At 45.8% G+C, this 27,948-nt stretch overlaps 1 protein-coding gene across 1 annotated transcript; it reads left to right on the plus strand.

Annotated features, from left to right (window-relative positions):
- Positions 1–920: 920 nt before the first annotated feature.
- Positions 921–27,491, plus strand: MORC4 (MORC family CW-type zinc finger 4). Its single transcript, XM_090061491.1, is given in 17 exon segments — positions 921–1,151; positions 2,113–2,245; positions 4,439–4,673; positions 5,524–5,669; positions 6,916–7,081; positions 7,382–7,510; positions 9,417–9,536; positions 10,049–10,140; positions 12,417–12,515; positions 12,940–13,068; positions 14,715–14,792; positions 15,236–15,296; positions 16,955–17,145; positions 20,959–21,685; positions 21,889–22,181; positions 22,746–25,773; positions 26,550–27,491. Coding segments are annotated over 16 exon segments (2,931 nt in total). The 5' UTR covers positions 921–973; the 3' UTR covers positions 22,900–25,773; positions 26,550–27,491.
- Positions 27,492–27,948: the final 457 nt, after the last annotated feature.

Genomic DNA, 27,948 nt, shown 5'->3' on the forward strand with positions numbered 1-27,948 from the left:
GGTTGGCTTGAGGCTTGTGACAGAGGTGGAGCAATGGAAGGGGGGGCCATGCATTGGTGGTGCAATTATACATGCCTCCTGTGAGAAGAGGGAGCCAGAGTTCTGTGGGTCCAGTGCCGTAGGGATTCCCAGAGTTACCCACAGAAGTCATGGACTGCAGTCAATTTACACAAGAAGCTTTATGACGATTCCCAGTCAGACCGAGAATGGAGAGCTGTGGCATCCTACAAGGAAAGAAAACTTTTAGGTTGGGATCCCTAAAAGTGTTGTCAACTTTTAAAATTAGATTGTGTGTTTTGGGACATTTGTTTTCTGAAAGGCTCAGTTCCTAGAATCACAAGATGAAAGGATTCTTGGTGTTTAAGGGAAAAGTTTTCTCCTGTGGTTGTTGCAACACTGGGAGGCCTCTTGGCCAAGCTGTGCAGGCGTTTTAAGGACAAAAGAGGCAAATACCTATCAGAGGGGCCTAGAGGATTTGATCCTGCCTCAACGCAAGAGGCAGACGCAGAGCCAGGTTCCTTCCTGAAGTCTCGTGCTTCTGATTCCCTGTTTGTAGAGAAGCCCTGCAGCTGCCCCTCCGTGCATCCCACAGGGCATGGGGGACAGACTCCCCCCCATCACTAAGGTTAACTGGTGGCTCCTGGAGGCCGCGAGTCACTGGCAGGGAGCAGGGGTAGATAGCTCCAGCGCCAGGACAGGGCGGTGCCCCGTAGCGGCCAAAAAGCATGCCGCATGCAAATGAGGCCTCTGGGAGCCAATCGGAAAGAAGGTCCTCGACTGGAGGAAGCAGGAGGCCGCCATGTTGCTGTACGGATTGTCTCGTGGTGTTGGCTGCCATGCCGCCGTACGCCTCTGGCCTTACTGCTAGGGGGCTGCCATCTTGTGGAGGGCCAGAGGAGGAGCGGGAGCGGGAGCGGGAGCAGCTGCCGCACAGCAGGGCGGGAGCTGGGGCTTAGGGGGGCTGGCCGCCACCATGGCTCGCTGGCTGGGCACGGAGCAGGGCATTCGCCTTAGCGCGGTAGGTGCGGGGGGGGCCGAGGGCCGGGGGCTGTCTGACTGTTCGCGTATCCGCCCGCAGATGAGCCCGCGCTACCTGCAGAGCAACAGCACCAGTCACACGCGGCCCTTCAGCGCCGTGGCCGAGCTGCTCGGTGAGCCGCGGGGCTGGGCTGGGCTGGGCTGGGCTGAGGCTGGGGCTGCCCCGTAGTTCCGCTCCTGGGGCAGGGGGGCGGCCGGGGCGGCTGTGTTGCAAGTCTTTGGGACGTGGCAGGACCTGACACCTGTCCTCTCCTCTCCTCTCCCCGCCCCTCCAGCCCAGCGCCGCTCCTCTGAATCTCTTATTTTTTAATAGACAGTTGCCTGGGGTGGGGGCATGTCGTTTTGCACTTTGTTTCCTGCTCCTCATTTCACCTAGGTCAGGCTCAGAGCAAGCACTCGTCTGCCCCACTAGGTCTCAGGTCCCATATCTTGTACCCCACCAGGGCAGCAGAAGTGAGCTTCCTGTTGGAGCTTCCTTCCTTGCCCTGGAAGATCCCAAGATTTGGTGCTAAAATCCAAGCCTTTTTAGGTATTTGATAGGTAGTTATTGGAATGGCCTATGACATCCTAGAGGCAAGGACTTCTTGCCTCACTTCATTTCTGGACCATCCCAGCTACAGCATCACCTGTGGAGCATATTGTAACATGCTCAAACCTGCGCAGGTAAACAGAAGGTAAAGTTCTTTCTAAGACGTTTCTTCTGTAACGTGTGGTGTGTGGAGAACACAGAGCAAAGTATGTAAATTTTTTTTGACAATCAGTTTTAATGATTTACATAACCCATTTGCAACTTCCTTACATCTGTCTTATCCATGTGGCCCTCCCTTTGTTCTGATACAACCATTTTGCCATATCATAGCATTTCTCCATTCTCTGTTCATGCATGTCATGCATACCTACAGAACGTAGTGAGCAGTTTGAGGAGAATGTAGTATGTCTTATTTCTCTTCATTTGGGAGAAGAAAAGTTCAAAAATATTTTCACTTCTCAGCTCCCAGGAGATAATGTGAGTGCTTTGGGAGAGTAGTTGAGCACCTGAGTGGTGCTAACTGGCCAGGTGTTTTATTTCCACAGACAATGCCTCGAACCCTGGTGTAACAGCCACGCTTCTCTGCATTGATGTTGTGGAAATTAAGGGAGAGCCTTGTTTAGCCTTTACAGATAACGGTGCTGGAATGACACCTCACAAACTTCACCACATGCTCAGGTAACCGCCTAAGAACTTGCCCCAGAATGGCCTTGCTACCCAGATTCAAGTGTGATGTACAAGTGCTATCTATTCAGGCTTTCAGGTTTCAAGAATCCCACTCTGGATGCACACTGTGCTCTCTTTTTGTTGCTCTTCCCTTCCTCTCCCTCCTAGCGTACAAGGTCCTAATATAACTGCTCTTATAATTACATATGCTCTCAAGCTGCTTTCTAACATAGAATCATAGAAAATTAGGGTTGGAAGAGACATGAAGAGGTCTTCTAGTCCAGTGGTTCCCAACTGTTTTTTATACTGTGGACCAGCAAACTTGCTTAAAGAATTTTGCCAGACACGGGTATAAAAACTATCCAATTTACATATTTAAATTTAATTTGCATATTTATTTATTTTAAGGGGGGGTGGGGAGTTACGAAGATTGGATTGGGTTGGGGCACTGCAGCCATAGGCACTGGGGGGACCCAGAAGGGGAGTGGGCTGTGTAGGTGGTGGCCTGGGGGGAACCAACTGGGGCTGCCCAGTAAGAAGGGGCTCCACTACTTTCTCTAGGAGCAAGCATCAGCACCACCTCCCCACCCTCAGCCCCAGGCATTTCCCTGCCTGCATCTTCCTGCTCCCTGCTGCAGGTGGGGTGGGGGGTCCTGCCTGGCCAGGCATGGGCCTTGGTTGCCTCACCAGGCATGGCCATGGCAGCAGGAGTGGGACCAGGCTCACGGAGCTGGGTGCCTCCCTCCCAGGGTTGTCCTGCCACCCAGGTTTAACCCCACACGTGACTGCCAGCGATGGAGGTTCATGCCACGGCCTGATGGTTGGGAACTTCTGATCTAGTCCAACCTCCTGCTCAAAGCAGGACCATCCCCAACTAGAGCATCCAAGACGAGGCTTTGTCTAGCTGTGTCTTAAAAACCTCCAAGGGTAGAGCGTGCACATGTAAGTTGAGTGTCCAAGAGAATGCACCCCATGTCACATGCATGTATTACATATATAGGAATTCCTCATTTACCCACCTGTCCCAGCCTAGTTGCTCTGTTTCCAGCAGGCCAGTTGCAAACTACTGTCACTTGGGAAGTGTGCAGGGTGGGTGGGGTTGTGGCTTGGTTTTTGTTGCCCACCAGCCTTTTTGACAAATCTGAAAGGGGGTTGGGGTAAGAGGCTGAGGGTCTTCAGACCCTGTGAACACAAAACCACAGTTCTTCAGACAAGTGGTTCAGGAAGTGAAAACCAGAAGCTTTGACCCCTTCCTGCTCTGTGTGATGAAAGAGGAGAGCAATGTCCTGGTCTTAGTGCTTGTTCTTTTACGCTCTTAGGAAGTATATGTAAAACTGAAGCAGAGAAAGGATGTAGCAGGCCCCTCTAGCCTGTAGCATTCTGAGAGCAAGATAATTTCAGGGTCACATGGAAACTCATTTTGAAATCTTTCTCCTGCAATAAGGGCATGGTTTCCAAACTGCTAAAGGACTCATTCAAAACAGGCTGGAGTGAGATGTGGCAAAGCCAGAAAGTTGACACTCTTTCCTTCCCATTGCACTCCTTTTCCTTTTCTGTCACTGTGAAGTGGTGGGGAAGATCTGTCTCCATTTCACATGCACAGCAAAGAGAGAGTGAATTAGGTTGTCTGGTGTATAGAGCAGAATTAGGAAGAGAGGATACACTGTGGACTTGATGGTTATTGAGTTAGTGTGTAAACTGGCAGATTGCTCCTTCCTAGTAACTCCTTTTCACATCCGTAAAATAAGGATGACAACACCTATGCTACAGAGGTTTAGGGATTCATTAGTACCTGGAGGTTCTTGGAGAGTAAATACGGAGCACAGGTTGTGTTAGTCATCAGTAAGTCATGGTTCTCTGGTGCAGTGAAAGTCAGCACGGTCCAGCAGTTAAAGAAAGACTGGGTGTCAGGATAATTGGCTACTAGTTATAGTTCTGCCACTGTTTTGCTTTGTGATCTTTGGCAGACCTCTTGTCCGTGAGCTTCCATTTCTCCATCTGTAGGATGACTTGACAGTCTTTACAAAGTGCTTCAGTCTTTGGCTGGGAAGTGCGGTACTAGGAAAAAGTATTCATTTGTTTAATCCACTGTGTGGTGGGGCCTTGCATTTAAAATCCCCTTCCATTCTTCTCCCCCCCCTACCCCCCCCTTCCTGCTAACCACTATTTCTGAGGTAACTATTTTTCCATTTGAATGAATTCCAGCTTTGGCTTCACAGACAAGGCAGCAAAGAAGAACCACCCATCCATAGGGGTGTATGGCAATGGCTTCAAGTCAGGTTCTATGCGGCTGGGAAAAGATGCCATTGTCTTTACTAAGAATGGAGGTGCACTCAGCGTGGGGCTCCTTTCACAGACCTACCTGGAATGTGTCCACGCTCAGGCTGTTATTATCCCATTGGTACCATTCAGCCAACAAAACAATATCCTTCCCTGAAAAGTGAGAGGGGCCATGCTTCCTGAACTGCTTATTTAGGGGTTTGGGGGGGGGCAGCATGTGGGAAGAACAGCATTGAGGGAGCCTGAAACTCAGCATTTTCTGTAAAGTATCTTTCTGCAGCACAGTGCTGGTGATGCAGGCTGACTGGAGATGCACCTCAGTAGCATTGTACAGTTTTGCCTGTATGTGCTGCTGCCTGTGAGTAGCAGCTGCAGAGGGTGTAATATTTTCAAAGGACCATATAGAAGAGCTACTCCAGCTACAGCTGGGGCTTGGAGTTGCATCCATCAAATGTTCCCTTTTTAGATCGGAGCTGGTCAGGAATCCTGTGGGGTTTCCTGCTAATCTCTGTGTGGAATCCATTCAGTAACACTAGCACCCCTTTGCAGAGTGCCCCCCTTCTAGCATCCCAGTTGTGGTCTGCTCTGTGCTTGCCTCAGTTACGCTTTTGCAGCAGTAACACTTGTCTTTAGTGCATAACTCCTATGCTTACACACTTCCATTGCATATTCTGCTGCCTCTATGCCAGTGGGAACCCAGAGTACACAGATACCCCTTAGCACATTTTCTGTACAGCCATCTGTATGATATCAGTTCCTTACATCTCCATGCACAGAAAGGTTGATGTCTGTTGGCATTTTCCACAAAGTCCCTACAGGGTTACTATTTCATGGCTCAGGTTAGCTTTGCAAATGTGCTCTTGAACTGTGCTCAGTCATGTTTCTGTTGGTGCTATAGCCTTTCATGGTCCTTGCTGTAATATCAGACAAGAACATTGCTAATGTGTAAGGAGGGAAGTGGGGAGATCTAGACCAGTTCTGTTCTTTCTTTGATTTTGTGGCTTCTAAAGAAAATGATTGTAACAGAAGACTCTGTGCCAAGCCTTGAGGCCATCTTGAAATATACCCTCTTCAACACGGAGGAGGAGCTGCTATCACAGTTCGATGCCATTCTAGGCAAGAAGGGCACACGTATCCTCATCTGGAACATCCACAGGTACTGGGAACCCAGGCACGTGAGGAATTAGGCATTGGGAGGTGGAAAGCTGAATACTGAAAAAATGAGGGGAGAAGTACTAGTTCAGTGGCACAGTGTTTGAGTACAAGGCTGGTCTGAATTACAGCAGGGGCAGTTCAATCCATCCTCCTCCTCTGGTAGAAACACCAAATTTTATATAGCTCGGTATGTTTGACCCTTTAATGTAAATATGATATTATCCATCTTTCTCTGTGGGGATGCTTCTTGTTTGTAGCAGTCCTGTTTTACTATGGTAGAGACCTGTTTTGCTGTGATCCTATTGCTGCTGTTTACTTCTGTTAACCCTGCAGAGCCATCTCAGCTGGGAGAGAATGCTCACAAGTGTATTCTTCTGTGTAAAGCAATAGAATTGTCCTAAGTGCCCATGACAGTAGCTGTGCTGGATGCAGCGAGTTTCACAGCTGTTGCCAAGACCTGGCTAAGACATACACCCTGTGTTGGATGTGGTGTGTGGGAAGCAAAGAACGCAGCTTAAGTGTAGAATTTGCAGGGTTGGCAGTTAGAAAAATCTTCCTTTTGTGTGTAAATTGAGCACTTTGTGTAAATCTAACCTAAGGGTGCAGTTTTGAAAGTAGAAACCTAGGCCCTCTGCTTCTCAGCTTTCCAGTGCCAAGTACTAGCCAATTGCTTCCTTTTCCCCAGGGGGGCAGGAACTTCTGTAGAACGATGTTTAAGACTTACAGGGACAATGCTTCCTAAGGGCAGAGGCTTCCTACATTGTCCATCTAGATATTACCTTGTACTCATTAAGATGCATTGGATTTCTTCTTCCTGTGTATAATTTTGTTTGGGCAACAGAGCTAGGAATCAAAAGGTAGGGGTTTGCTTCCTGTCTCTGCCACAGACATGCTCTTTTTGTAGTCAAGTCAGCCAAGAAAGTATTTCTTCCCTTATAGAACAATTTTGAGGTCTAATTCATGTTTATGAGGTGCTTGACTTTGAGCCTATAAAAATGACTGCCCCAAGGGGAACAGGAAAGGAGCAGGAGCACTTTGAACTTTTAGGGTATGTGATGCATGACTCTGGAAATAGAAAAGTAGCGCTTACAGGAACAGTTTTTGCACTTTTCCTGTGTCAGGATTAAATTGAACTTTTATTGTCTTAGGTGTGAAGTTATTGCTTAACTACTCTAAATTTGTTTTGGTCCTAATATACCACGGCTGAGCAGAATGTTCTCCTAGCTCTTGTTTGTGGCATTTTTTAGAAATAAAGATGGGAAGCCGGAGCTAGACTTTGATACAGACAGGTTTGACATTCGGTTATCAGACTTCAACACAGAGGAAGCAGAGAATCCTGGGAGGAAGCTACTACCTCCACACCTTGAGAAGATTCAAGAGTCCTCTGCACCAGAAACAGAGTACTCCTTACGGGTGAGTCAGGGTGGCTGGAGTTAGCTCTGTGGAAGTGGTTGAGTGCTGAGACAAGTTGCACCACATCTATCCCAGGCAAGCACTGTGAGCTTAACTACTTGTGTTGGTATCAGATGACACGAGCCATTCTCAGTTTAGGTATTCACATGGCATATGAAGTGTGTTGGACTGATGCCAGGTGTCTGTCTGTTTGGACAGGTCTCAATTGCTTGGCTCTGTGGGTTGGGACTGGTTGGGGAGGCCCCTGTTCGGTGAAATCTGTGTTCATTATGCCTGTCTTGCACTATCCCCTGTTTTCAGGCATACTGCAGTATCTTGTACCTGAAGCCCCGCATGCAGATTATTCTGCGACAGAAGACGGTGAAGACTCAGCTGATGGCCAAGAGCTTGGCCCATATTGAATATAATGTATACAAACCTACCTTCATAGTATCCTTACAGTTGCCTCATGGCGCTCCTGCTCCCATGGCAATTTCACTGCATCAAGGCAACTATAGGAACCAGTCATTTCCAATGAATATTAACCCCATGTCTATATTTAGGGCTGGTTTAGATGGATAAGGACAGCAGTGTAGAGTCTAGCGTTAAATGAGCAGTCAGGATTCTTCTCCTTCCACTTTTCCGTTACCTCTGGAGAGGCTAGACTCCATTTTGAACAGTTTATGAAGGAGTCCTCACAACTGCTTACGATGGAAGAAGTAAAAGCAGTGTAGAAATGCTTGCACGCCTCAGGCATGGGTGAGGTCCAGCTACCAGAAAGGAACTGATATGCCTCCATACTGCAGACAGCTGAATTCAAAACCCAAGCCAAAATCATGAGACTCCACACCTTTGTGTTGGTAACAAGGTCTTGACTGACATGCCCAGCTGATTTGGGCAAAATGCTTCAGAAATGTATTTTAAAATTATGAACTCCCTTAAAAGAGAATAGGTAAGAGCCTTATGTATAAACCAGTACATTTGACTAGACCTTGATTATGAAGAAAGGGGAGATCTTATGCAGCTCAAAGGTATTTATGTACTTGCTGACTTTATTTTTCCGGAAAAAATGGAATTTGGCCGTGTGAGGTTTTGATGTATTTTTGCATACAGCTAAATGAGAACAACATTTTTGTTCACTTGTTTCTTTTAATAATATGCCTACAAAGTAAAACTGGTGTCCCATGTCAAAGTAAAAAAAAAAAAAAAAAAAGAAGCTGCACTTGTTTGTTTAAAGTCTCCACAAAATGGAGTAAGTCTTAAACTGAATATTGAACAACCAAGTGTGCAGCTCTTCCCACTGCTTAAATGTACATGAACAGTGGTTCTTGTCTGAAAAGTAACTCTCTTCCAGGATTTAGGTTTGACTCAAATTCTGTATCAAATGTGGAAAAATTGAAGAAATACATATATATTTTAAATATCTAGCCCTGCATACAGAGTCAGAAATTGGAAAGCCAGTGAGTTGTTTTTTGGAAGAAATTGACTCTGACTTGTTCTCTGAGAGGCTTTTGTTCTGTAGAATCAGCATGAGTAAAAAGTAAAATTCCTCTGATGTAGAGGAATACATCATCTTAAATAAATTTAAGATGGCATTCAGTGGAGAATATACCATATGGACATCTATAGTGTAAATATCCCTCTGAAAGGAACAGCCCCCACCTTGATGAAATAAAGCTGTTGTTCATGTTTTCTTTCTTTTGTAAGCGCAGTAGCAGAAGTTCTTGTCCAGAATTGAACCCATATTAATTTAGAACTCGAAGAAAGTGGAATTTTATTGAGTGCCTTGGATTCTTCACTTCAGCATTCATTGAGGTTTATGAATTCAAATCAGCCAAACACCTTATTAGTGATTTGTGGCTTACCTGGATGGTAACTGTTTGAGCCACCTATCTTAGACAGAGTTTGAATCTCTTACAACTGTAATATATATAACAATAACTGTGATCTATAACTATAATCTCTTCAAATAAATTCTGCACCCCTTTGAGAGAACTGAGTATGTTTTAACCTGGTTGTCCAAATTGCTTATATAAGTCTGTTAAATCAGATGGACTGCAGTTGTGGTTATCTAACTCTTTCGGCTGTGTATACAGGGCCTCTCTCCCTAGGGAACCAAGCTTAGTCTTCTTGCTGAAGAGGAAAATGTATTGCTTTAGGAATGCAGCATCTACTCCACATACCATTCATTGTGAAATTATGAAATGAAAAACTTGGATGGCTTACCTTTTGGTCGTCCTTTACTCTGTTCTTATCCCTTCTGCTAACATCCTTCCTACAAAGCACCTCATTCTTTTCCCCTCTTCTCTCCTATCAAGCTTGCTGTCTGTTTCTCCTTTGACAAGGTTTTTCTCAGAATAAAAGAGTGAAGATTACCTTTGGGTTCAACTGCAAAAATAAAAGCCACTGTGGGATCATGATGTACCACAACAACCGACTTATCAAGTCCTATGAGAAGGTTGGCTGCCAGATGAAGGTGAGTGGTCAATGCTTTCTCTGTGTGCCTCAGAAATGAGGAAGGGGGATGAACATATGGCTTCATGCAAAGTGACCCTTGAATAGAACCTTTCTTCTGGGTTCCCTGGGGTTCCAGAGTTTCTCTAGCCTTTGTGTAGGAGGAATTGAACCTGGAAACCTAGTATCTGAGGCCCTCTCATCACAAGCAATTTTAGTATGCATAGCTTCGTTTTGATGCTGGCCAAGATTTGATAGCCATTTGCATCTTCAGAGACCACTTATTATTGCTGTAGAGCCAAATGGTAGCAGGAGACTGTCTTATGCATGTGGTTGCTGTGCAAGACACATGTGCCCCCTCCCTGGTACAGAAATCAGTGTCGAGTATAGGATTATGTTGCCTTGGTTCCTTTGTTGCAAAGGAGGTAAGAACCATTCTTCCAGAGATGCTAGTTTTGTTTTGTTTTTTTACAATGATAAGCAGAATGTCTGAAACAATTGTTTCCTTCTCTTCTTTTTTGGCTGTTGGTGTAGGGAGATGGTGTGGGAGTAATCGGGGTGATTGAGTGCAACTTTCTTAAACCAGCACATAACAAACAGGACTTTGAAGAAAACAAGGAATACCGGTAAGGGGGCTCTGCAGCTGTTGCATGAGTAGGCTTTGAGTATGAAGTAGCTCTTGGTTGGCTCATTTTCCTTCTCTGATGCCCTTACCATAAAATGTCTGAAATTTGGAAAGGCCATGCATGGTCTCCTGAGGTGAGAGAAAGCACAATCTCCATGTTCACCCAGCTCTGGCTTCAGTGCATGTCTTCGCCCGTGAAAGACTCGTATGACCTAGAACATAGTCTGTTCTATGTCCATTTGCTGAACACAGCAAAGCAGTGTTGCCAAAACTATGAGAACCTGAATTTCATCACAGAAAAATTAAGTCCAACTATGTCCCCATTGAGTCTTCTCTTCACAGATTCACAGAAGTTTAGGGCTGGAAGGGACCTTGTGAAATCATTGGGTCCAGCCCCCCTGCTCTGGGCAGGAGCAGCAAGCAGGAGCTTGCACTGCCACTGTTTTATGCCCACCCTCTCTCAGTTATGCGTGTAGTTGGGTACTCCCATCTTGTTGGTATATGCTACCTTGTAGGAACAAACGTTTTAGAAAAGGATGTGAGTGTAGAATCTAGAAGAGGGTCAGCAGGGAGTGAGGATGAGCACAGCAGGACCATACAATTGATTTTTGCTATGCTGCCAGATGCTGCTCTTAAATTAGTGCAGGTATCTACCAGCAGTAATGTTGTATTCACAGAGGCCCCTTATCTCAGCAGGAAGTGAGAGCTCAGAGGTGAGGTATTTGTGGACTTTTTTTGGTTTAACAGTTTTTAGCTTCCCCTCCCCCTGCCAAACTGTTTGTTAATTCATCAGTCAGACATATCTTCCTGAGGCACCTTGGGTCTGGGCTGCAGCCAGATTGAGTTGTTCAACCAACACTCAGTGTTATCAGTAGAAAGGGTGGATTATGGGTAGAACGGAGTCCCCTAAGGACTAAGAAAATTAGAGAAGACTCTGTGTCCTCAACTGTTGCTCACAATGTCATGGCAGAACAACAGAAACAGACCTTAGTAACTTGGGACAGCTTCAGTGATGTGACTGTTGCTCAAATTTGGTTTCTTTCTGGATTGCTCTGCTGGGACAGCCCTCTGATTTTCTCTGATCTTTTGGTTGGTATGATCTAACATTTAATACTCTGACATGCAAGATGAATAGAATTTTTACAGAAGCATCTAGAGCCCTTATACAGTGTTCAGAAAGTGATCTTTCCTTCATGGGAGAAGGAAAAAGCTACCTGTGGCTGCTTCATTCTCTTCCCCTTGTAACAGTTACCAAAATCCTTCATGCTTGAGTTTGTACCAAATTTGGTACAAGTTCATTGCTGTCCTGAGTCTCAGAGGGTACTTCTAATTGTATATGTTAGTCAGTAGCTGGATGGGACATTTCATTGGACCATAAGGGTAAATAACTTTGGCTAAGAGACCCTCTTTGGAGGGTGGGGAAGGAGGAGGAGAAATTCTCCCATATTTTTGATAGGGTTGGCTGGATTAGCTAAACCAGTGAGGGACAGTCTTTTTCATAGGTGTGCCACAAATTAAGCTCTGTACCTTCCTAGAGTAACAATTCTGATCTTCCCATGTCAGATCTGCTGCTTTGCTTTGTTTTGCTGGCCCCTTTCATCAATCTGCTACGTGCCACGCATCTGCTACATGCCATGCATAGAGGGTGACTGTGCCACTTTTGGCATCTGTGCCATAGGTTGGCCACCCCTGAGCTAAACCTTAGTTTTAAAATGGTGCTACAAAGCCACTGGGTAAGGGCTATCATGTATGAGTTGCCATCCTTGGCCCCATTGTGTAAATTCATACTACTGATAAACTTTTGGGGTCATAAATTAGTGACTCCCTATGTATGTCCTGACTACTTGATCCAGGAGGAAGCTTTGATCACCTGGTTCTGAAGGCAAGTGCATCTCTTAGCATATAGGGTGTTCTGTTCCTGTGAAATGTTCATAGACAGCTTGAAGCAGCAAACTGCTGACCCAAGGGACCTTGAGTTAGGAGTCTTATGTACTGTAAACACTTTGATATGGTTCTGAAGTGTGGGATGAATGATATACTGGGTTAAATCCTGGCACAATATAAGCTGTGTTCTAAAATCCAGGTAAGCCCAACAGTAGCAAGCTTGTCACGTTTTTGGGTCCTCATCACCGTAGGATGTGGGTGTCTCTGGCAAGAGTGGCAAAAGACAAAGGCTGGTAGTAAGGGAAGTCTGTTGCTTTACCTTTCTTAGCTGTGTTACCTGGTGAGAGAGAGCACGATTTGCCTGGGTTTTCACTCTTCTCTTTTTCCCACTAGACGGACAATTACTGCCCTGGGACAGAAACTCAATCTTTACTGGAAAGTGAAGATGGCCCAGATGAACTTGGGAACTTCAGATGCATCCAGCATGATAGCGTGAGGATAAGTCTTACAGTAGTCTAATCTCGTAGTGCAGCATTAAGAGCAGTGGGTCTTTCATCTGTAGAGACAGCGGAGAGGGTTTAGTGGGTTGATCTCCACTTTTAACTGGGAGATCTCATGACAGGCCATCCACGTAGTAAGTTTGGTAGTTTCAAACCAGTCCACTACTTATGGGTGGGGATGGACAGAGCAGGTAATGAAAGGGATGTTCCTGATGAGTGCTTGGGGAATTGACAAGTATCTGGAGCGTAATGTGGTCTTCCCAGCTAGAATATAAGGTGTCTCAGCAGAACTTTCTGTTGGTGTTCAGGTGCTAATGCTGTCCAGCCTTTCCCAATACACTAGGGATGAAATGCAGCAGGCCCTCAATCCTTTTCTCTCCATCTAGGCCATTTCAGCTGTGTGTCACTTTTTGCAGAGAGAGGCCAGATCAGACATGGGTGCAGTGTGAGGAGTGCTTGAAATGGAGGAAGCTGCCTGACAAAATAGATCAATCATCGTTACCAGAGAAGTGGTTTTGTTACCTCCATCCCCACCCCAAGTACAAGTAAGGAGCTTGCCTGTTCCAGTCCTTGGGAGACCTTTCTCCCTGTCACTCCATACCCTTCGAGTACAAATACATGTCATGCCCACTTTTGCTGGCTTTCATTCTCCCCCTTGTGTGGATGTGCATGTACCTTAAAATGTAGACGCCCCTCTGGTCAGGTTCATATCTGGACTTCTACACTTTTCCCTTGGAAAATAAAGTTACAGATCTAAAATAAAAAAACTGACCTGAAACACAGGTACCTAACTGTGCTAGTTCTCATCTAAGTGCTTTTCTTTTGTCTGCTGCATCCTTTGTATCTCTGGTTATACTTTGGAGCATTGCTTAAGTGCTCACATTTGTTTAGTTGTTGCTTGTACCTTCCTTCTCTCCCCACCTTTTGGGCTAGAAAAAGTGGCCTTTTAAATTAAAGAAAGCAACCAGGAGCTATTGGAACTCCTTCAAATGTGCTGAGGGAAATGAATAATGAAGTAGCTCAGCTGCTAATAACCATGCCGTCTATTGTTCAATAGTGGTGAAGAGCAGGAGAATTGGAATTGTATCTTACTTTAGCCTTCTTTTATGATGATTATGTGAATTTTATACCATGGAACTTTGCTTTCCAATTAGGTAAACTGGCTAAAACAGCTATTAGAGAGGTGATATTTTATCACTTCTCTAAGCATAATGTTATTGGACTAGCCGATGGGATTTTACCAAAGGGCACTCCCCTGCAATCTAAAAGAATTCGTGAGCAGAATTAGTTTTAACAAGTGATTCTATCTTACCTAATAACATTTGGATTTCCAGAAAGCATCTGATAAATTCTTCATGGGAGGATATTAAGGAAACTAATTATGAGGTGAGAGGGTAAGTAGGATTGGGGGACTGTTCAATATACTACAAATTTTGTCATCTGGAAAAAAGTTGCTGGTAATATTTATTTCTCCAGCTGACACATTGATTGTGAGCATCTTTAAAGGGACCTACTTCATCTGCCTTGGTACATGATTGCTTAGTTGAAAGTCATTGTAGACCACAGCAGAGTAAATCGCATTAAAAGGAACGATTAGGATTACTTTTACGTACCAATGGTTTCTAAATTAACGGTAACTACTCGGGGAGAAAAACTTAATATCATTATGGACAGTTCAAGGAAAACATCTGCTCACTGTGCAGTTGTGGTTTTCAGAAAACAAAAAACCAAACCCACCAAGATGTTGTTTGTAAGATGCTTTTAAAAATGTGTGTATGGGGGGAGGGGAGGGGGATAAAAAAAATTACCCTGGATTATTAGGAAGCCAGTGGAATACTTTGCTTGGCATACCTCTTAAAAAGGGTTATAGAAAGTTAAATAAATGTATTGCATACCTGACATACTTCTGTAGGAAATGACTTTTAAATTGAATAGGACCATGTAGTTCAGAGAAGAGCTGTGACTTAAGATTTGTAGTATAGTGAATAGTACCAAGGTGGTCTTTTGAGCATGACTCTTTATGATATAGGGACCACAGAATGCTCCATCAAATGTAAGAATGATAAAGCAACTATATATTATATGTTACATGGTTAATCTAGGGAAGTCTGGGAGATTCTAAAAATGTTGGGAATTTGTAGAGAACAACTATTGTAGCGTCCTCAGGCACAATGAACTGATCTCATTGCAGAAGCTGCTTAGCACCTGAGGAACAGGAGCTCAGCGATGAGGAAATGAATCCCAGCTATGACAGAAAGTTCAGGAAACAGTTAAGTATGTACATGTTTCCTCCTGCATGTCAGCCAGGAGCAGCAAGGAGGCAGCAAACAAGTTCTCTCATCACATTTTTCTGTTTCTACACATCCTACTGGTAGGCAGTGATGAGACTAAGGAAGCAGTACCTCTCTGACTCTCAGTGGTGCAGGTGACCTGTGCCAGTGTTTCAAGGTGGCTGGTGGGTTTCCATCAACCATGTCCCCTTTTGTTTCCCTCCCCCACTCTTAAATTCTGTCCCTCTGAGATCAGATGCCTGTAATTAGTCCAAACTATTTGCTTGTTCAACTCATGTAGGTGGTATGACTGCTGCTGTGGCAGTAAGCTTGCTCCACACCAAGAGGAATCTGTGCACTTCCTAACAGTTTCTCCTGGTTAGTTCCTGTTGAGTATTATAGTGAGGGAAAACTCAATGTTTTCTTCCTCTTCATTATTCAGAGATCAGCCCTCAGACAGGAAGCAGAGAAGATCATCATCTTTAGAAAACCTGGAGCACCAGGTGAGAAGAAAGAGTGCAGAAGGCTTTGTGTTTTGGAGATGGTTCAGAGAGCAGGGGAATCCTTTTCTGTGCTGCTGGGGATGGCAGCCTCTCTGCCCAGTCCCTTTATTGTTCTCATTTCTGCCATCTGCTGTGGGAGGAGATGACACAAGAATCAAAAAGCATTGGATGAAACGAGAAGAAAATTTATCTATGTACAGCTTGGAGATACAAACACCAGAGCAACACTGACATTAGATGTTAAGAATGTGACAGGGCTCAGGACATCTACAACCCCCATGCACCACTCTTTGCCCCAAATCCTGCCTTGTTAAAGGGGCTTGATTTTAACCCCCTCAATAGAAGAGGGCCTGGTATCCTGGGGTCGCAGGGCTGGTTTTGTTTGGCCCTCTTCCCCACTTCCAGGCTTACTGGTTATGTAAAGACTGATGTTTTGAATTTTCAGGAGCACTGTCTTTCGGACATGGCTGCCCAGGATGGGTTCTCCAGGCAGCTCTGGATGTTGCAGCATGTGATCAGGTTGGCCGTCCTTTAGGGACAGTTCCCTCCCAACAATCACCATGGTATTAAAACATCTTCCTGCGGCCCTCCGTTCCCAGCTTAGTCTTTTTGCATGCTCTTTTTCTAAAGGTACCTTCATGTCGCATGCTAGACTAGCCTTTCCTGATCCATTGGGAGGGACAAACCTGGCGAGGACAGGGGAACTTCTCACCCCCACCTTCTCTTTTCCTTGGGAGGTGACTCCCAATAAACATGCCTATCCCAAAGTACATAAGTAGATGAGGCTTGATCACTGTACAAGGCATTCAATCTGTTTTGAGCCTAGGATGTCTTCAGGTGGTTACTCTGTCCTCACTCATGTTTGTTATCTCTTCTTGCAATAGTGGCATCAGTTCCTATGCTGTCCCCTTATTCATTCATGTTTCTTTCATGACATGGTCATCCCACCCTATTGCCAGATGCATGTCTGTCTGCGTATGTGTAGAAAGAAAATCAGTTTGTCTCTTGCATGTGTCCCTGTGTAACAAGCATGGAAGTTCTCTTAAAGTGCTAGGAAGTACCTCATATCCTGGCTTCGAGAAGCTAAAGCACCATCCTGCAAACTGAGAGAACCAAACTCTGTCATCCCTAAACAGTAACTAGTCCCACCTGTTAAATTAACAGTGGGGGAGGAAGGAGAGAGGAATTCTCCTTTAGGTCACTGACTGTGAAGCCGTTTGGTTCAGTCCTTGGCTGATAATGGCAAGAAAGACCAGATTCAATTATCCAGCTAGCAGAGCCCTCTGAAATGGTTACCACTAGGGGGAGATTCAGGGTTATGCACTAGTGTGTGTGTGTTGGTGAATGGGGAAGGATCTCTAATTGCTGGGGGGGTGGGGGTGTGCACGCACATGTGTGTGTGTGTTGGTGAATGGGGAAGGATCTCTAATTGCTAGAGCCTATGGGGATTTTTTTTCAGTTGGCTGAACCTCAAGCATGGGAACCACTGAGGGGACCTGGTATAATCCCTGACTAGTGAGACCTGCTGTGAAGGGGGCTCAAGTTGAATCATCAAGTGGCCTCCTCTGTTGCTTTCAGTTTGGTTAAATATCTGCGTCCAAAACTGCAACTGTCTTATGAGAGAGGGCCTTGGTCTTAGGATGTTCCCTTCCTTCCAGGTGTCATCCCCTGCTTCAGAGCCCTCTCCTGTTGAGAATGACCGTATCATAAGTTCTGTGAAACAGGAGCCTGAGGAAGAGGCCTCTGATGGGATTGCTGGCTCTAACACGCCTCCACCTGCTCTGGAAAAGTTCAGTGCTGCCCATTGGACCATTGGGCCACTAAAGCGAAACATGTTGCAAACTGGAGGGTAGGTGGTAGGGTGCAAATTGCTGCACTCTTTTCAGTTATGCATCTTCTCTGACTCTGGGGCTGAGCCTGCTTGCTCCTAGAGAGGAAGAGCATGGGATGGAGTGGGAAAGGGTGAACGAAGCATCTGATCAAAATGAGTGCCTGTTGGAGCCAGCAGATTTGCCTCTGTTCTTGTGCATGTCTTTTTAACAAGATGCTCTGAACAGTTCAGCTTCTCTACTGCTTTGCTGGCATTGAAATAGGAACATGCAGGACTGATAAATGAACTGTACAGTTCTCTGTTTTTAATTGTGGCTCCAACCAGTGTTACTGTATTCCCTGCCAAACTGTCAGTGCTGTTCTCTTAGAGCAGCACTCGCTGGTTCCCAGGTGGGACATTGGTGGAAGGGATGTATGGCAGCAGTGTGTGCCAGGAGTTTGCTTATTTCCCTACTGGGTACCTCTACTAAGCACATCTCTGCTTCTCTAGCTTCTCCCCAGTAGTACCCATACAGCCCACCCTTAACTGCTAAAAGGCCAAAAGTTGGAATGTTGCTGTCAAAGAGAAACATGTTGCAAGATGTGTGGGTGGTTGTGTTTTATATGTTCGGTTTTTAGTTTATAAGCAGACAAGGTTCTTTAGGTAAATGTGATATCTTTTATTGGACCAACTAAATTTTGGCACATGAATTGATCCTTGATCTTTTTAACTTCAGACAAGGAGAGAAGAGCAGAGAGAATAGTGCAAGGGTCACCTTTATGTACAGTCAGTCTTGAGCTGAATTTCTGTTGGATGTCCTTTGTGCTATGCTAGTTGATTCTCTGCCATTTCCTTGGGTTAGGGGAATGCACTTCCTATCATCAGATTGAGATAGGAAATTCAGCAAAACCTGTGAAGTCACCTCTCATAAGAAGCCAGGTTCTAGCTGAGGAATCCAGTCCATTTCTGGTAACTCACAGGTGGACAGTTCTTTTTGGCCAAGAGAAGATTCTTGGGGAAATATGAATTACACTCTGGGTTTTAGGTGTGTTTTTTCCCTTCTTGTATCTTGCACTGGTGTTGCCTGCATCATACTGGTAGTCAGTCAGTGAACTGAAGTTTACATTCATTTGAGTGATGTAGTATACCACTCTATCCACTTGGTGGTGCAGTTTGTCCACATTTCTGTAAGACTGCTTGGGGAGAAGAGCATTTTGTGGTGGTGACTTGTTTGCTTTCCTAGTTAAATGATAGCTGATCAGTGAAGTATTGGTAATTAACATGCAGCTAGCTTATTGCCAACTTCTAATTCAACCCTGAAGGAACTTGGAAATATGGGATGCCTCTTCTCCATCTGAAATAATCGCTGTAGTTGCCTCTGCAGATAGGAGAGAGGTGTGCAAGAGAATCTCGGTATTAAAACACATTTTGTGCTGTGAAAAGCTTGAGAACTTCTAGAGTTCTAGAAACCTGCTGATGGACTAGATGGTGATAGTAACATTAGACCCCTCATTTCCTAAAGTCTTTGCTAGGCAGCATGGGAATCGGGGGAATACTTAGTTTGCCAAGCAAACAGGGTGTTTTTAAGCCTCCCTCAGAGGCATTGGGTGCTGGCTACAGCTAAGGCTGGGAGGTTTGAGTGAGGTGTGCCAACATTTCTGGCTAGGTCTTGTTCCTCCTCTCGGGGTCAGACTGATTGCCATATTTGGGGGTTAGGAAGGAGTTTTACTCTATGGTCAGATTGGTATGGACTGTCCTCTGTAGCAGGGGACATGGCCCTCTACCCGGGATCTTGAGCACATATTAAGAACATTTCATAGAAGCAGGACATTGACTGCTGTGGTTCCCCTGTTTTACCTGTGGCAGGTTAGGGTGTTATGTCTGTGTTGTCAGGGTTGATAGTAATCTTACGTAGAGTTTAGATTATGGATTGTCCTGCCTCAGGCAGTGAGTTAACTAAATGACCTCTGAAGGTCCCTTCTTGCTTTACATCTCTCTGACTCTCGATTTCTGTGATTTCTGGGCTGAAAGTAAAGGCTAACTTTTGAGTGACAGAGTACCACAAAATTCAGGAAGGCAGAATGGAATGAACCAGACTGGAGTTTGGTCAGGACAGTAGTCTCTTACTCGAAAGGAATGTCAAAGTCACAGTGTTTGTTATCCGTACAGAAGAAGAGACAATAATGCCCTAGCTGAGTTGTATTTAGCCTGATGGAAGTTGGATCAAACACTGGCAAGGACTTGTGATAAAGTAACTGGCTTAGAGGAGTAGTCCACAGAGCTGCTTCTGTCCTGGTACTGCAACATCCTCCTGTTTCTCTCCATTCCTGCCACCTAAACTCTGGTCCATGTCCCAGTGGCATTTTGCTTCAGCTATGAAAGCTGCTGCTTGTCTCCTCCCTGAACTCTTGACTTGCTGCACTGAGGCACAGACTTTTCAAAATGCTGCCAACAGGCTCTACTACCATGCTTCCATCTCTGACCATGTCTCATGTCTTTGCGACAGATCTCATCACTGGCTTCCCCTTGCTTTCAAGGCTCAGCATGACACTTTGGTCCCTGTCTATCTCTCTCTTCCTTACCTCTGCCTTCTGTCTGGAGTTCTTTCTTTGAGCCAGTGTACCAGTAGTTCACCTTTGTTTCTACCTGCTCTTTTCAGAGGCTTTGAGCTCAGTGCTTTACTTGCAAGATCTGCAAAAAGATAGGATTGGAAATCCTTAATATCCTACAGTTAACAAATCTTGGTGAACCTGAGTGCTTTGGTCTCTCACCTTCTCTGTCCTTCATTTGTTGGCTGGCAGGCTGGCACTACAAACTACAATGAAAACTACATGAGAGATCACCTCCACAGTGTGAAAAGTTTTGTTCGTTCATGGATCTGTCAGAAGCCTAATAGCCTTTGCATGTGTACCTGTCATATCAGTTTGGATGACTGGTGGGAACTGGATTGAGTCTCTGGGGTTAAGAATGAGTTTGCATCCAAATGCAAACCTCTGACAAATTAGACTTAAAGAGGGTAGCAAATGCTCCAGGAGAAAGTTTTGCATCTGATCCTACCTGGAAGGGTCTGGAGCGGCATGGCACTGAAGCAATGAGAGAGCCCTGGTTTAAAAAAACAACAAAAAGAAAAGAATGTGGAGTCTAACACTTGGAACAAAAGTTAACAGCTCAAAGATCAGATAAAAGGGACATAAACAAGCAGCCATTCCTCTTATGGTAGATGAGCAGTGTATTTTTCCAGGTAGAAGTTGTGTTCTGGTTTCAGTTGGTGTGGGTGGGAGTCAGCCATCCAACTCCCTGGTTTGTATAGATTATATTTGGGATTGGGTATTTTAAGAGGGCTGTTTCCTGTTTCTTAAATTGATGTTATATTAAAAACAAACAAACAAAAGACTTTTCCATTCTAGGACCCTGGGGGAATGCATTCTAGTGCGTTGAGTTTTTGGGGAGGACCAGGGGCCTGAGACTTGAGCTCCAATCCCAACTCTAGTGCTGATTCTGGCTTTGGCAGGTTCCTTGTGTGTAAAATGTCACAGCAGGATCTCAGGGTTGTGGTTCAGTGTGAAGATTCTTCAGCATCTGTATAGCGCTTTAAAGGTAAAGCTTACCACTAACATGGCACTAGGACAACCTACTGCAGCACCAGTATCCAGTATTTCTGTGGGACCTCCCTATCCTCCCAATGCATCTGACCTGTGTGGAGAGGAAAAAGGAGAGGGATGTTGATCCCAACCACTGTAGGCGATCAGCATTACCCCACAAAGTACTAGCTTGCTCAGCATGATGGGGTAGCAGCATATTGCTGCTGTGCAGGAGTGTTCAAGATGGCTGACTTACTCTTCTCTTTCACAGCAAGCACAAGCTGTCTGTGGAAGAAGAGCTGCTGGAAAAGCGGAGACGATACCAGGAACAGATTGAATCTTTCCCCCCAGATCTTACTAGTCCCAGTCCCCCCATTTCTCCTCTTCAAAAGGTTTCCACTAACGCAAAACAAGATGACTGCTACAAGTCCAACATCAAGGGGGATGTGAGTGTGACTGAGATCATGTGCCCCTGCCTTTCCAGAGACCAGCAGGCTGTATCCAGTGGCACCAGCCATGCTGGGAATCTCTGCCCCAAAGACAAATCTCCAGCACCTGACAGTCCCGTAGCAAGTATTAAAGAGGAAATGGCTGTTGTCCAGGGGGACCTGCAAGAGAAAATGCCAAACTTGGTAGCAGAAAGCCAGGCAGCAGGTGGAGGTCTCTGTGTAAATATGTATGGTAGCATGGAGGAAATGGACAAGAGGCCCTTTGTGGCTGTTGTGGGGATTTCAAAGACTGCTGCAGAAAGTGGAGCTCCCATTCAGCTGATCCCTTTGGTGTGGGAAGAGAGACTTGACAGACCAAAGGCTGAGGAAAAGGCTTTGAGCTCCAATGATCCTCCCCCTGAAGGGGACAGAGATAGAGGAAACTTACAGGAATTGACAACTGTGGATCAGAAAGATACAGTGAAGCAGCAAGAACTCAGAAAAGCTGTGGAGAATGTCTCGGTGGTACTAAAGAGTGTCTCGGCTGAAAGGGATTTGCTCCAGTACAAGGTAACTTTACCTCCAGGCTATGAGTTCCAGTAGGGCAGGTAAGTCCCAACAGGGAATTGGATGGGGAAGATAAATCCCCACTTACCTTCTGCTGTGAGGGAGGTAATGGTTGGGCTTCCTTCTATACTCCACCTGGTTATCTGCTTTCACTTTGTCACTTGCATGCTGTCTATGTATCTTCACTTCCTGTTTCTTTAACTCAGGTGGAGAAACTAGAGCAGGAGAAGTGCAACCTAAGGGCAGACTTACTAAAAAGCCGACAAGAATCAGCATCCCTCAGAGCCCAGGATACCGAAGGCTTATACTGGAGCAAGAAACACATGGGTTACCGTCAGGCTGAGCTCCAGGAGCTGAAAGCAGAACTGGAGAGGACCACAGAGGAGAAGACTGAGCTAAAGGAGAGACTCAGGGAGGCGGAGATGCACCTGGAAGTGCTGAAGGAGGCGCATGTTTCCTGCAGGAGTCCAGAAAGGGGAGACTCGAAAAGGTTAGAAATGTGAGTTAACCTGTGGATGATATCAAGGTGACAATGGGGGAGAATGTCGATTGATATTATCTAGGAAAATGGCTTCTAGGAGTGCCTAAAGTTGAGGACCTGAAGATACTATGTGAGTGACAGTGGATCAAAATGTAAGGGTTCATATGTTATACAGGGAAGGGGATTACTGAATCCAAGGAACTGCCCAGGCTGGATGGGCAGCTCACACAGAGTCCCTTTTTCCAGTTCTGGGTTCTGTTCTGCAGGACATTGACTGTACAGATCATTCCTATTTCATTTACGCAATACTGGCTGCTTTAAGGAGAGGAGACTATGTCATGAGATAGAAATGCCCTGTAGGTACCAAACTCTTTTGCAAGCATGGGACCCTCCATTTTCATGATGATCTGACCTGTTGGTCAGGCCTGTATTTTGATAAAACCTGTGTTCAGGGAAAAAACCTGTCTTTGGGATGGAGCTGAGAACCCCAGCCAAGGGAATTTGTTTTAGGAAGAAGGAGTTGTATTGGGACCAGTGCTTGTGTCTCTGATGTCTGTCTCTCGGCTTTGCTTTCACCTACAGCACTATGGAGAAGCTTAAGAACTTGCGTCTGAACGTCACTCGGCTCCTCTCACTAGTACTCCCTCACCTGGAACTGCAGGATATTAACTTTGAGTCAGATCAAGTGGATGAGATCTTGCAGACTGTGCTGGAGACAAACCACATGTCAGAGTAGCTCATCCTACACACTGCCATTGTGCCTTTTTGTACAGCAGCTTTAATAAACCCAGAATTTCTGTTCCCACTCTGGGTCTTCCCTTCATTTCAGTAACAGTGAGGGCTTCTTTTTTCATTTCCTCCTTATGGCTCTATAGGCTTTATAGCAGGAATTTCTGGAGATCAAATTTCACCCTCCTCGTATACTAGCCAGACTATTTTATTTTATTTAAAGCTGCTTTGGGGATTTACTGGCTGATTTCTGGAAAGTCTTGTTTCTGGATGGCTGTTCTCTCTTACACATTGCATTGTTTGTGATAAATAATGGCAGGAGACCAGATTCCCTGAACTAATTTTATCTTTCCAAGTTGCTGTGAGGACACCTGGGGACACAATGGCATTGTCCTGGTGTTAGTTTCACTGAAGAGTTTTGAAACTGTGTTGATTAATGATTTGATTCTTTCAGCAGATGGTGCTTTGTGTAAGACCCACCTATTTGCCCAAACTGTCCTTTACGTACATCTCATGTATTCCTCCGTATCCTCACATCCATGAAAGAGACAGCTTCAAAACCTGCCTTGTGTTATTTCTTACCCCCTTGGATTTGTTGTTGTCATTGTTTTTTAGCAAGAAATACAGACACTGTTTTTGTGAATGTTAGTACCCAGAGAGGCGTTTTGCAGTTACAAGCCCTTTAAAAATATACAATTATTTTCCTACTTAGAAACAAATTCCTCTATTCTGGTAAAAGAGAGGGACATCCTCACATGTAGTAAGAGGTAATTGGCCAGGCACAACATTGCTGCTTTGACTTGATTTAGATCACGGGCTAGTTTATCTCTCAGAAAGCATTTGTCCAGTGCGCCCGTCTAGTTTAATATAGGCACTCTGTAGCAGCCTTGGAGTGCATGCCCAGTCCAGGCCTCGGGGCATGTCCCCGAGACTTGGGTGTTGGACTGCATTCTACCCCAAGGGAGGCCCTGACACTTGCCTGCCATGACTTGATTTTTTTGTTCAGTAGTAGCAGGATTCTCCCTCAGGGAAACTCGCAGACTGGGCACTGCCCCTTGCAGACGTTCTTGGAGCTCCACCTCCCCTATACCCCAGCCATATGCCAGCCTTCAGAACGACAGGTGATGGGTCACTGGATTGTTTCTTTGATGTCCACTCCTGCTCTGGCTCCCTCTTGCCCGTCCCTCAGTATCTGTCTTCACCCCAGGTGTCTATGGGTTATGGGACTGGCCCTATCTCGACCTCCGCCTTAGTGAACTTGACGGCTCGGAGATAGGGCTGAGGTGGCCTCTACTCATTTTCTTGACCCTCTGGGTCAACTGTGGACGCTTCCTTGGTTTGGGCTTCAATCAAGAAACCGAAGGAAAATAAGAAAGAAACAGCAGGGGTCTGGTCCACAGCCTGCCCCAGTCATGCGTCCAGTGTTTATAGTCGTCTGGATCCCTCAACGCCATCCTCCTTGTCCTGGCTGTCCTGTTGAGCCGGGCGTTTACCCTTTTAAGAGGTTTGGAACCCTTCTGGTGAGCCGATCTCCTGACGTGATGATCCTGGAGCCCAGGGGACAGTGTCACCCTCTCCCCCGGGTCTTGCTGCCGCCTCCATTGTTTCCCCACCACCGGGTTTTAAATCTGCCAGGCAGCAGTTTTTGGTGATGTGGCCGGCTGGCGCTGCTCCCAGCCACAAATGAAAGCAGTTGATGAACTGCACTGACGGTTCTTCTTGGCACGGTGCATCTTCTCCTGTTGGAGACAAGTAAGCCCTTTCCTTGGAGCTTTTAGTTTTCTTTTCCTGGGGTTTTGGCTCAGCTGTCGCCATGGGAGGTGTTCCTTGGAGTTCTGTTTGTACCCCCTTGGGACATCCAGATTTATGAAACCAGCATTCTAATAGGTGGTAGCAAATGTCTGAATTTTGGTCCTGGAATTGTACCACTTGAGGCTGTAAATCTGTCAGATTGTACCAAATCATGTCAAGGCAGGTCAGTATTAGACTGTGCAGACACAAGTTTCTGAGGGCGTTCCATTTTGGAGCGTCCTCATCTGAACTCTCATGCAATGAGGCTTCAGATTTTCATGGGATCAGGCCTTTATGGGCCAAGTACAGATAGTTAAAGAGCTCAAGGCTGAATCAATTCAATATTCAATCTATGCAGCTTAGACTAACCTGTGAACTAATAAACAAGTGAGCAGACATTTACTTTTAATTCCAGAAATGCAGCCACATGCTTGCAGTGGCTCAGGCCAGAAGCTGGGATGGGGGAGCATACTAGAGCATGCTTCCCTGCTGGGCTGGAACTTAGGCCATGGCTAGCCTGCCCACCCTGTGAGAGGGGGTTTGCAAGGGAGGTGCAAAGCATCCTGGGATGCTGGGGGATTGTGAGTTAACTTGAGTCTGGAGGGGATCTGGGACAAAAGTTTAATAAACCAATTTAACCTAAATTACTTGAGTCTGATACTACATCCATCCAGGTTTATCTTAAACTGGTTTTGGCCATTTTGAAAGCAGTTTATGTGCACTGAACTTCTGTTGTGTTACAGAGTAGAACCCGTTTCCACTCACTTATACTGGTTTATGTGTAATTTATGTCCCTAGCCTCTGCAGCTGTTTGGTCATGGCTGGAGAGCGCTTTCAAGGGCCTGATTAGCAGGGATCCGGGTTTTCTGTTTCCCATGGAAAAACTGAGTGAACCATGGATTTTACCTTTTACTAGAGGCAAATGCAGATTTCTTGTTTTACCAGAGAAACCTGCAGACTTGGCAGTGAGTTCTCTGCAGGCTGGCAGAGTTCCATTCTGCAGGGAATGGGAGGAGGGCAGTGAGACGAGGGGCGCCATGTGCATGGAGATGCACACGGCCCCAGGCAGCCTGCAGAGCAGCTACAGCATGTAAGTGGGGATGCGGGAGAGGGGGATTGAGGCCCCTGTAGGAAGGGAGGGACATGAGCAGGGCTGGGGCTGCTGTGCAACCTGCATGGCTGCAGGGCCCCAACGAGGAGCAGGATAGGGGCCACAGGTGGTTCGTCTGGAGGAGGGGGAGAGGGCTGGTTCCCTGCCACTGCGCACACTCCCGGGAAATGGGGTGGACCTGTGCCCCCCTGATCTGTACGCAGGGCAGGTGCAGGGTGCAAACTTGGGCTCCCACCCTGGTTCCCTATTCCAGGGACTCTGCAGCCCAGTGGGCATGACCTGGCACAGCAGGGAGCAGCAGGGCTGCTTGGGGATCTTGCCACTGCAAGCTCCCTGCTGTCCTGGCAATGCACCCCCTGTGCATGCCGCTGCTTTGAGGGGTGCAGCCTCACGCTGCTGCCCTCACTGCATCCCCGACGCAGGAAGCATGTCTCCAGGGCAGTGCAGAGCTCGCAGCGGCAAGATGTCCATGTGGCCCCGCTATTCCATGCAACAGCAGGTTGTGCCTGTTAGCCTGCAGAGGCCCTGGGGGAGGGGAGCAGGGGGCTGGGGGCCCCCTCTGGCGGGGCTGTGGCTGGTGGGTGAGGGACACCAGCAAGACTGTGGGAGCTGTGAAGGGGGAGTGAGAGGCACCAGCAGGACTGGGGGAGGGCTTGTGGGGGGCCTTTTAATTTTAATCCCACATTTTGGGGTTTTCATTAGAAAATTTGCAAACTTTTTATTTAGTGGAGAATTTGCAATTTTTTTTTTATCAGGGAAAACCAGGATCCCTGCTGATCAGGCAAACATTGTCACTTCAATCTGTGCCTTGAATAGAAGATCTCCAGGCAGCCATCTCCAGCACAAGAACTGTACAAGCATATCATTCTGTGTCCTTTTTTGCAGCCAATTATATTGCAATATGTTATTAAGGAGGATGGGTGTGATGAGGGTTTATTACAGAGGTGTGTAATTGAGTGTTGTCACCAAATCTAGCCTTCCTGACTCTTGCACTTTTTGTTTTTGTTCCTCTGACTTGAATCTAATTTTATTTTCAGCCCATGTTTGTAGTTTCCTGTAGGATTTGAGATGTTTCTATAGCCTTGATATTTCAAACTGGATCTGCAGAATACACCTATTTGTTTTTCTCTCTTTCTTGGGTTACTAAATCACATTTAGATAGGATTTTACACCACGTTATGATACTTCTCCAAACCCCTTCTCACAACTCCATCCTTCCATTTTTCATCATTCTTTTTACAGCTGTCCTACCAGTTCTCAGGCAGCAGGAGTGGTTCCATTACAGCCTGATTTGATTCAATTTTATATCAAGCAGGTTAAGATAAGGAATTCTGTTCTCCTTGACTTGCTGACATCTCAGTATTTTTCTTTGGAACAGCTGTGAGGATGAAAAACTGAAATTTGGGAATTACAGAGAAACACAATTACCTTTTTTACCTTCTATTCAAAAACATAAAAGTTGGAACAGGTTTTGATAACTTTCACCACTATTGTCAGAATTGCTGCATTTCTGTGTAGCATTTTGATTTTGTTGAATTGGCATATTTCCCTCAGAAAACTACTCATCAGAAGATTTTTTTCCATCTAATTTAAGCTTACTGAGTATTGCATCAAATATCTTTGTATTTAAATCTTAATAATTTTGTGCATGTTTGCTTTGGCCACTGTTTCTCTCCCCTCCCCCCCAGCACCCCCCCCCCCCCCCAAACAAACAAAAAAACATAAACCAAAAAAATTGAATCACAGAATATAATCAAGATCGTGTGGCAGGATAATTTCTGTACTACTTAACATGACACTCAATATGACTTGAAGTTTGGGGCACTTCCATACCTGTTACATTACATCAAGTACAACATAGCAGACCCAGAATTGCTAGCACTCTTTAACAGTTTCTGTATTTCTGACTTTGCCGTGCATGTTTTTTTCCCCATAAGCTCTCCCTTTGAACCTTCTGCAAATTCCATAGTGTAAATAAATAAACCAGCGATGCCAAGCATTTCAGGGCTGCAGGCTGGATGAATTATGTGGCCTGGCCTGTGGGCCAGATCAGATGCATGTGAGCTATGTGCAGGCCAGTAGGGGGTGCTCCTGCACTAAGCCACCCACCTCACTGTACCCGACCACCTTCCAGGCTCTGAGTGCCTCCCTGGG

The sequence above is a fragment of the Crocodylus siamensis genome, chromosome 8 (assembly GCF_052110815.1).
Source record: "Crocodylus siamensis isolate JL-2025a chromosome 8, ASM5211081v1, whole genome shotgun sequence".
Taxonomy (NCBI): Eukaryota; Metazoa; Chordata; order Crocodylia; family Crocodylidae; genus Crocodylus; species Crocodylus siamensis.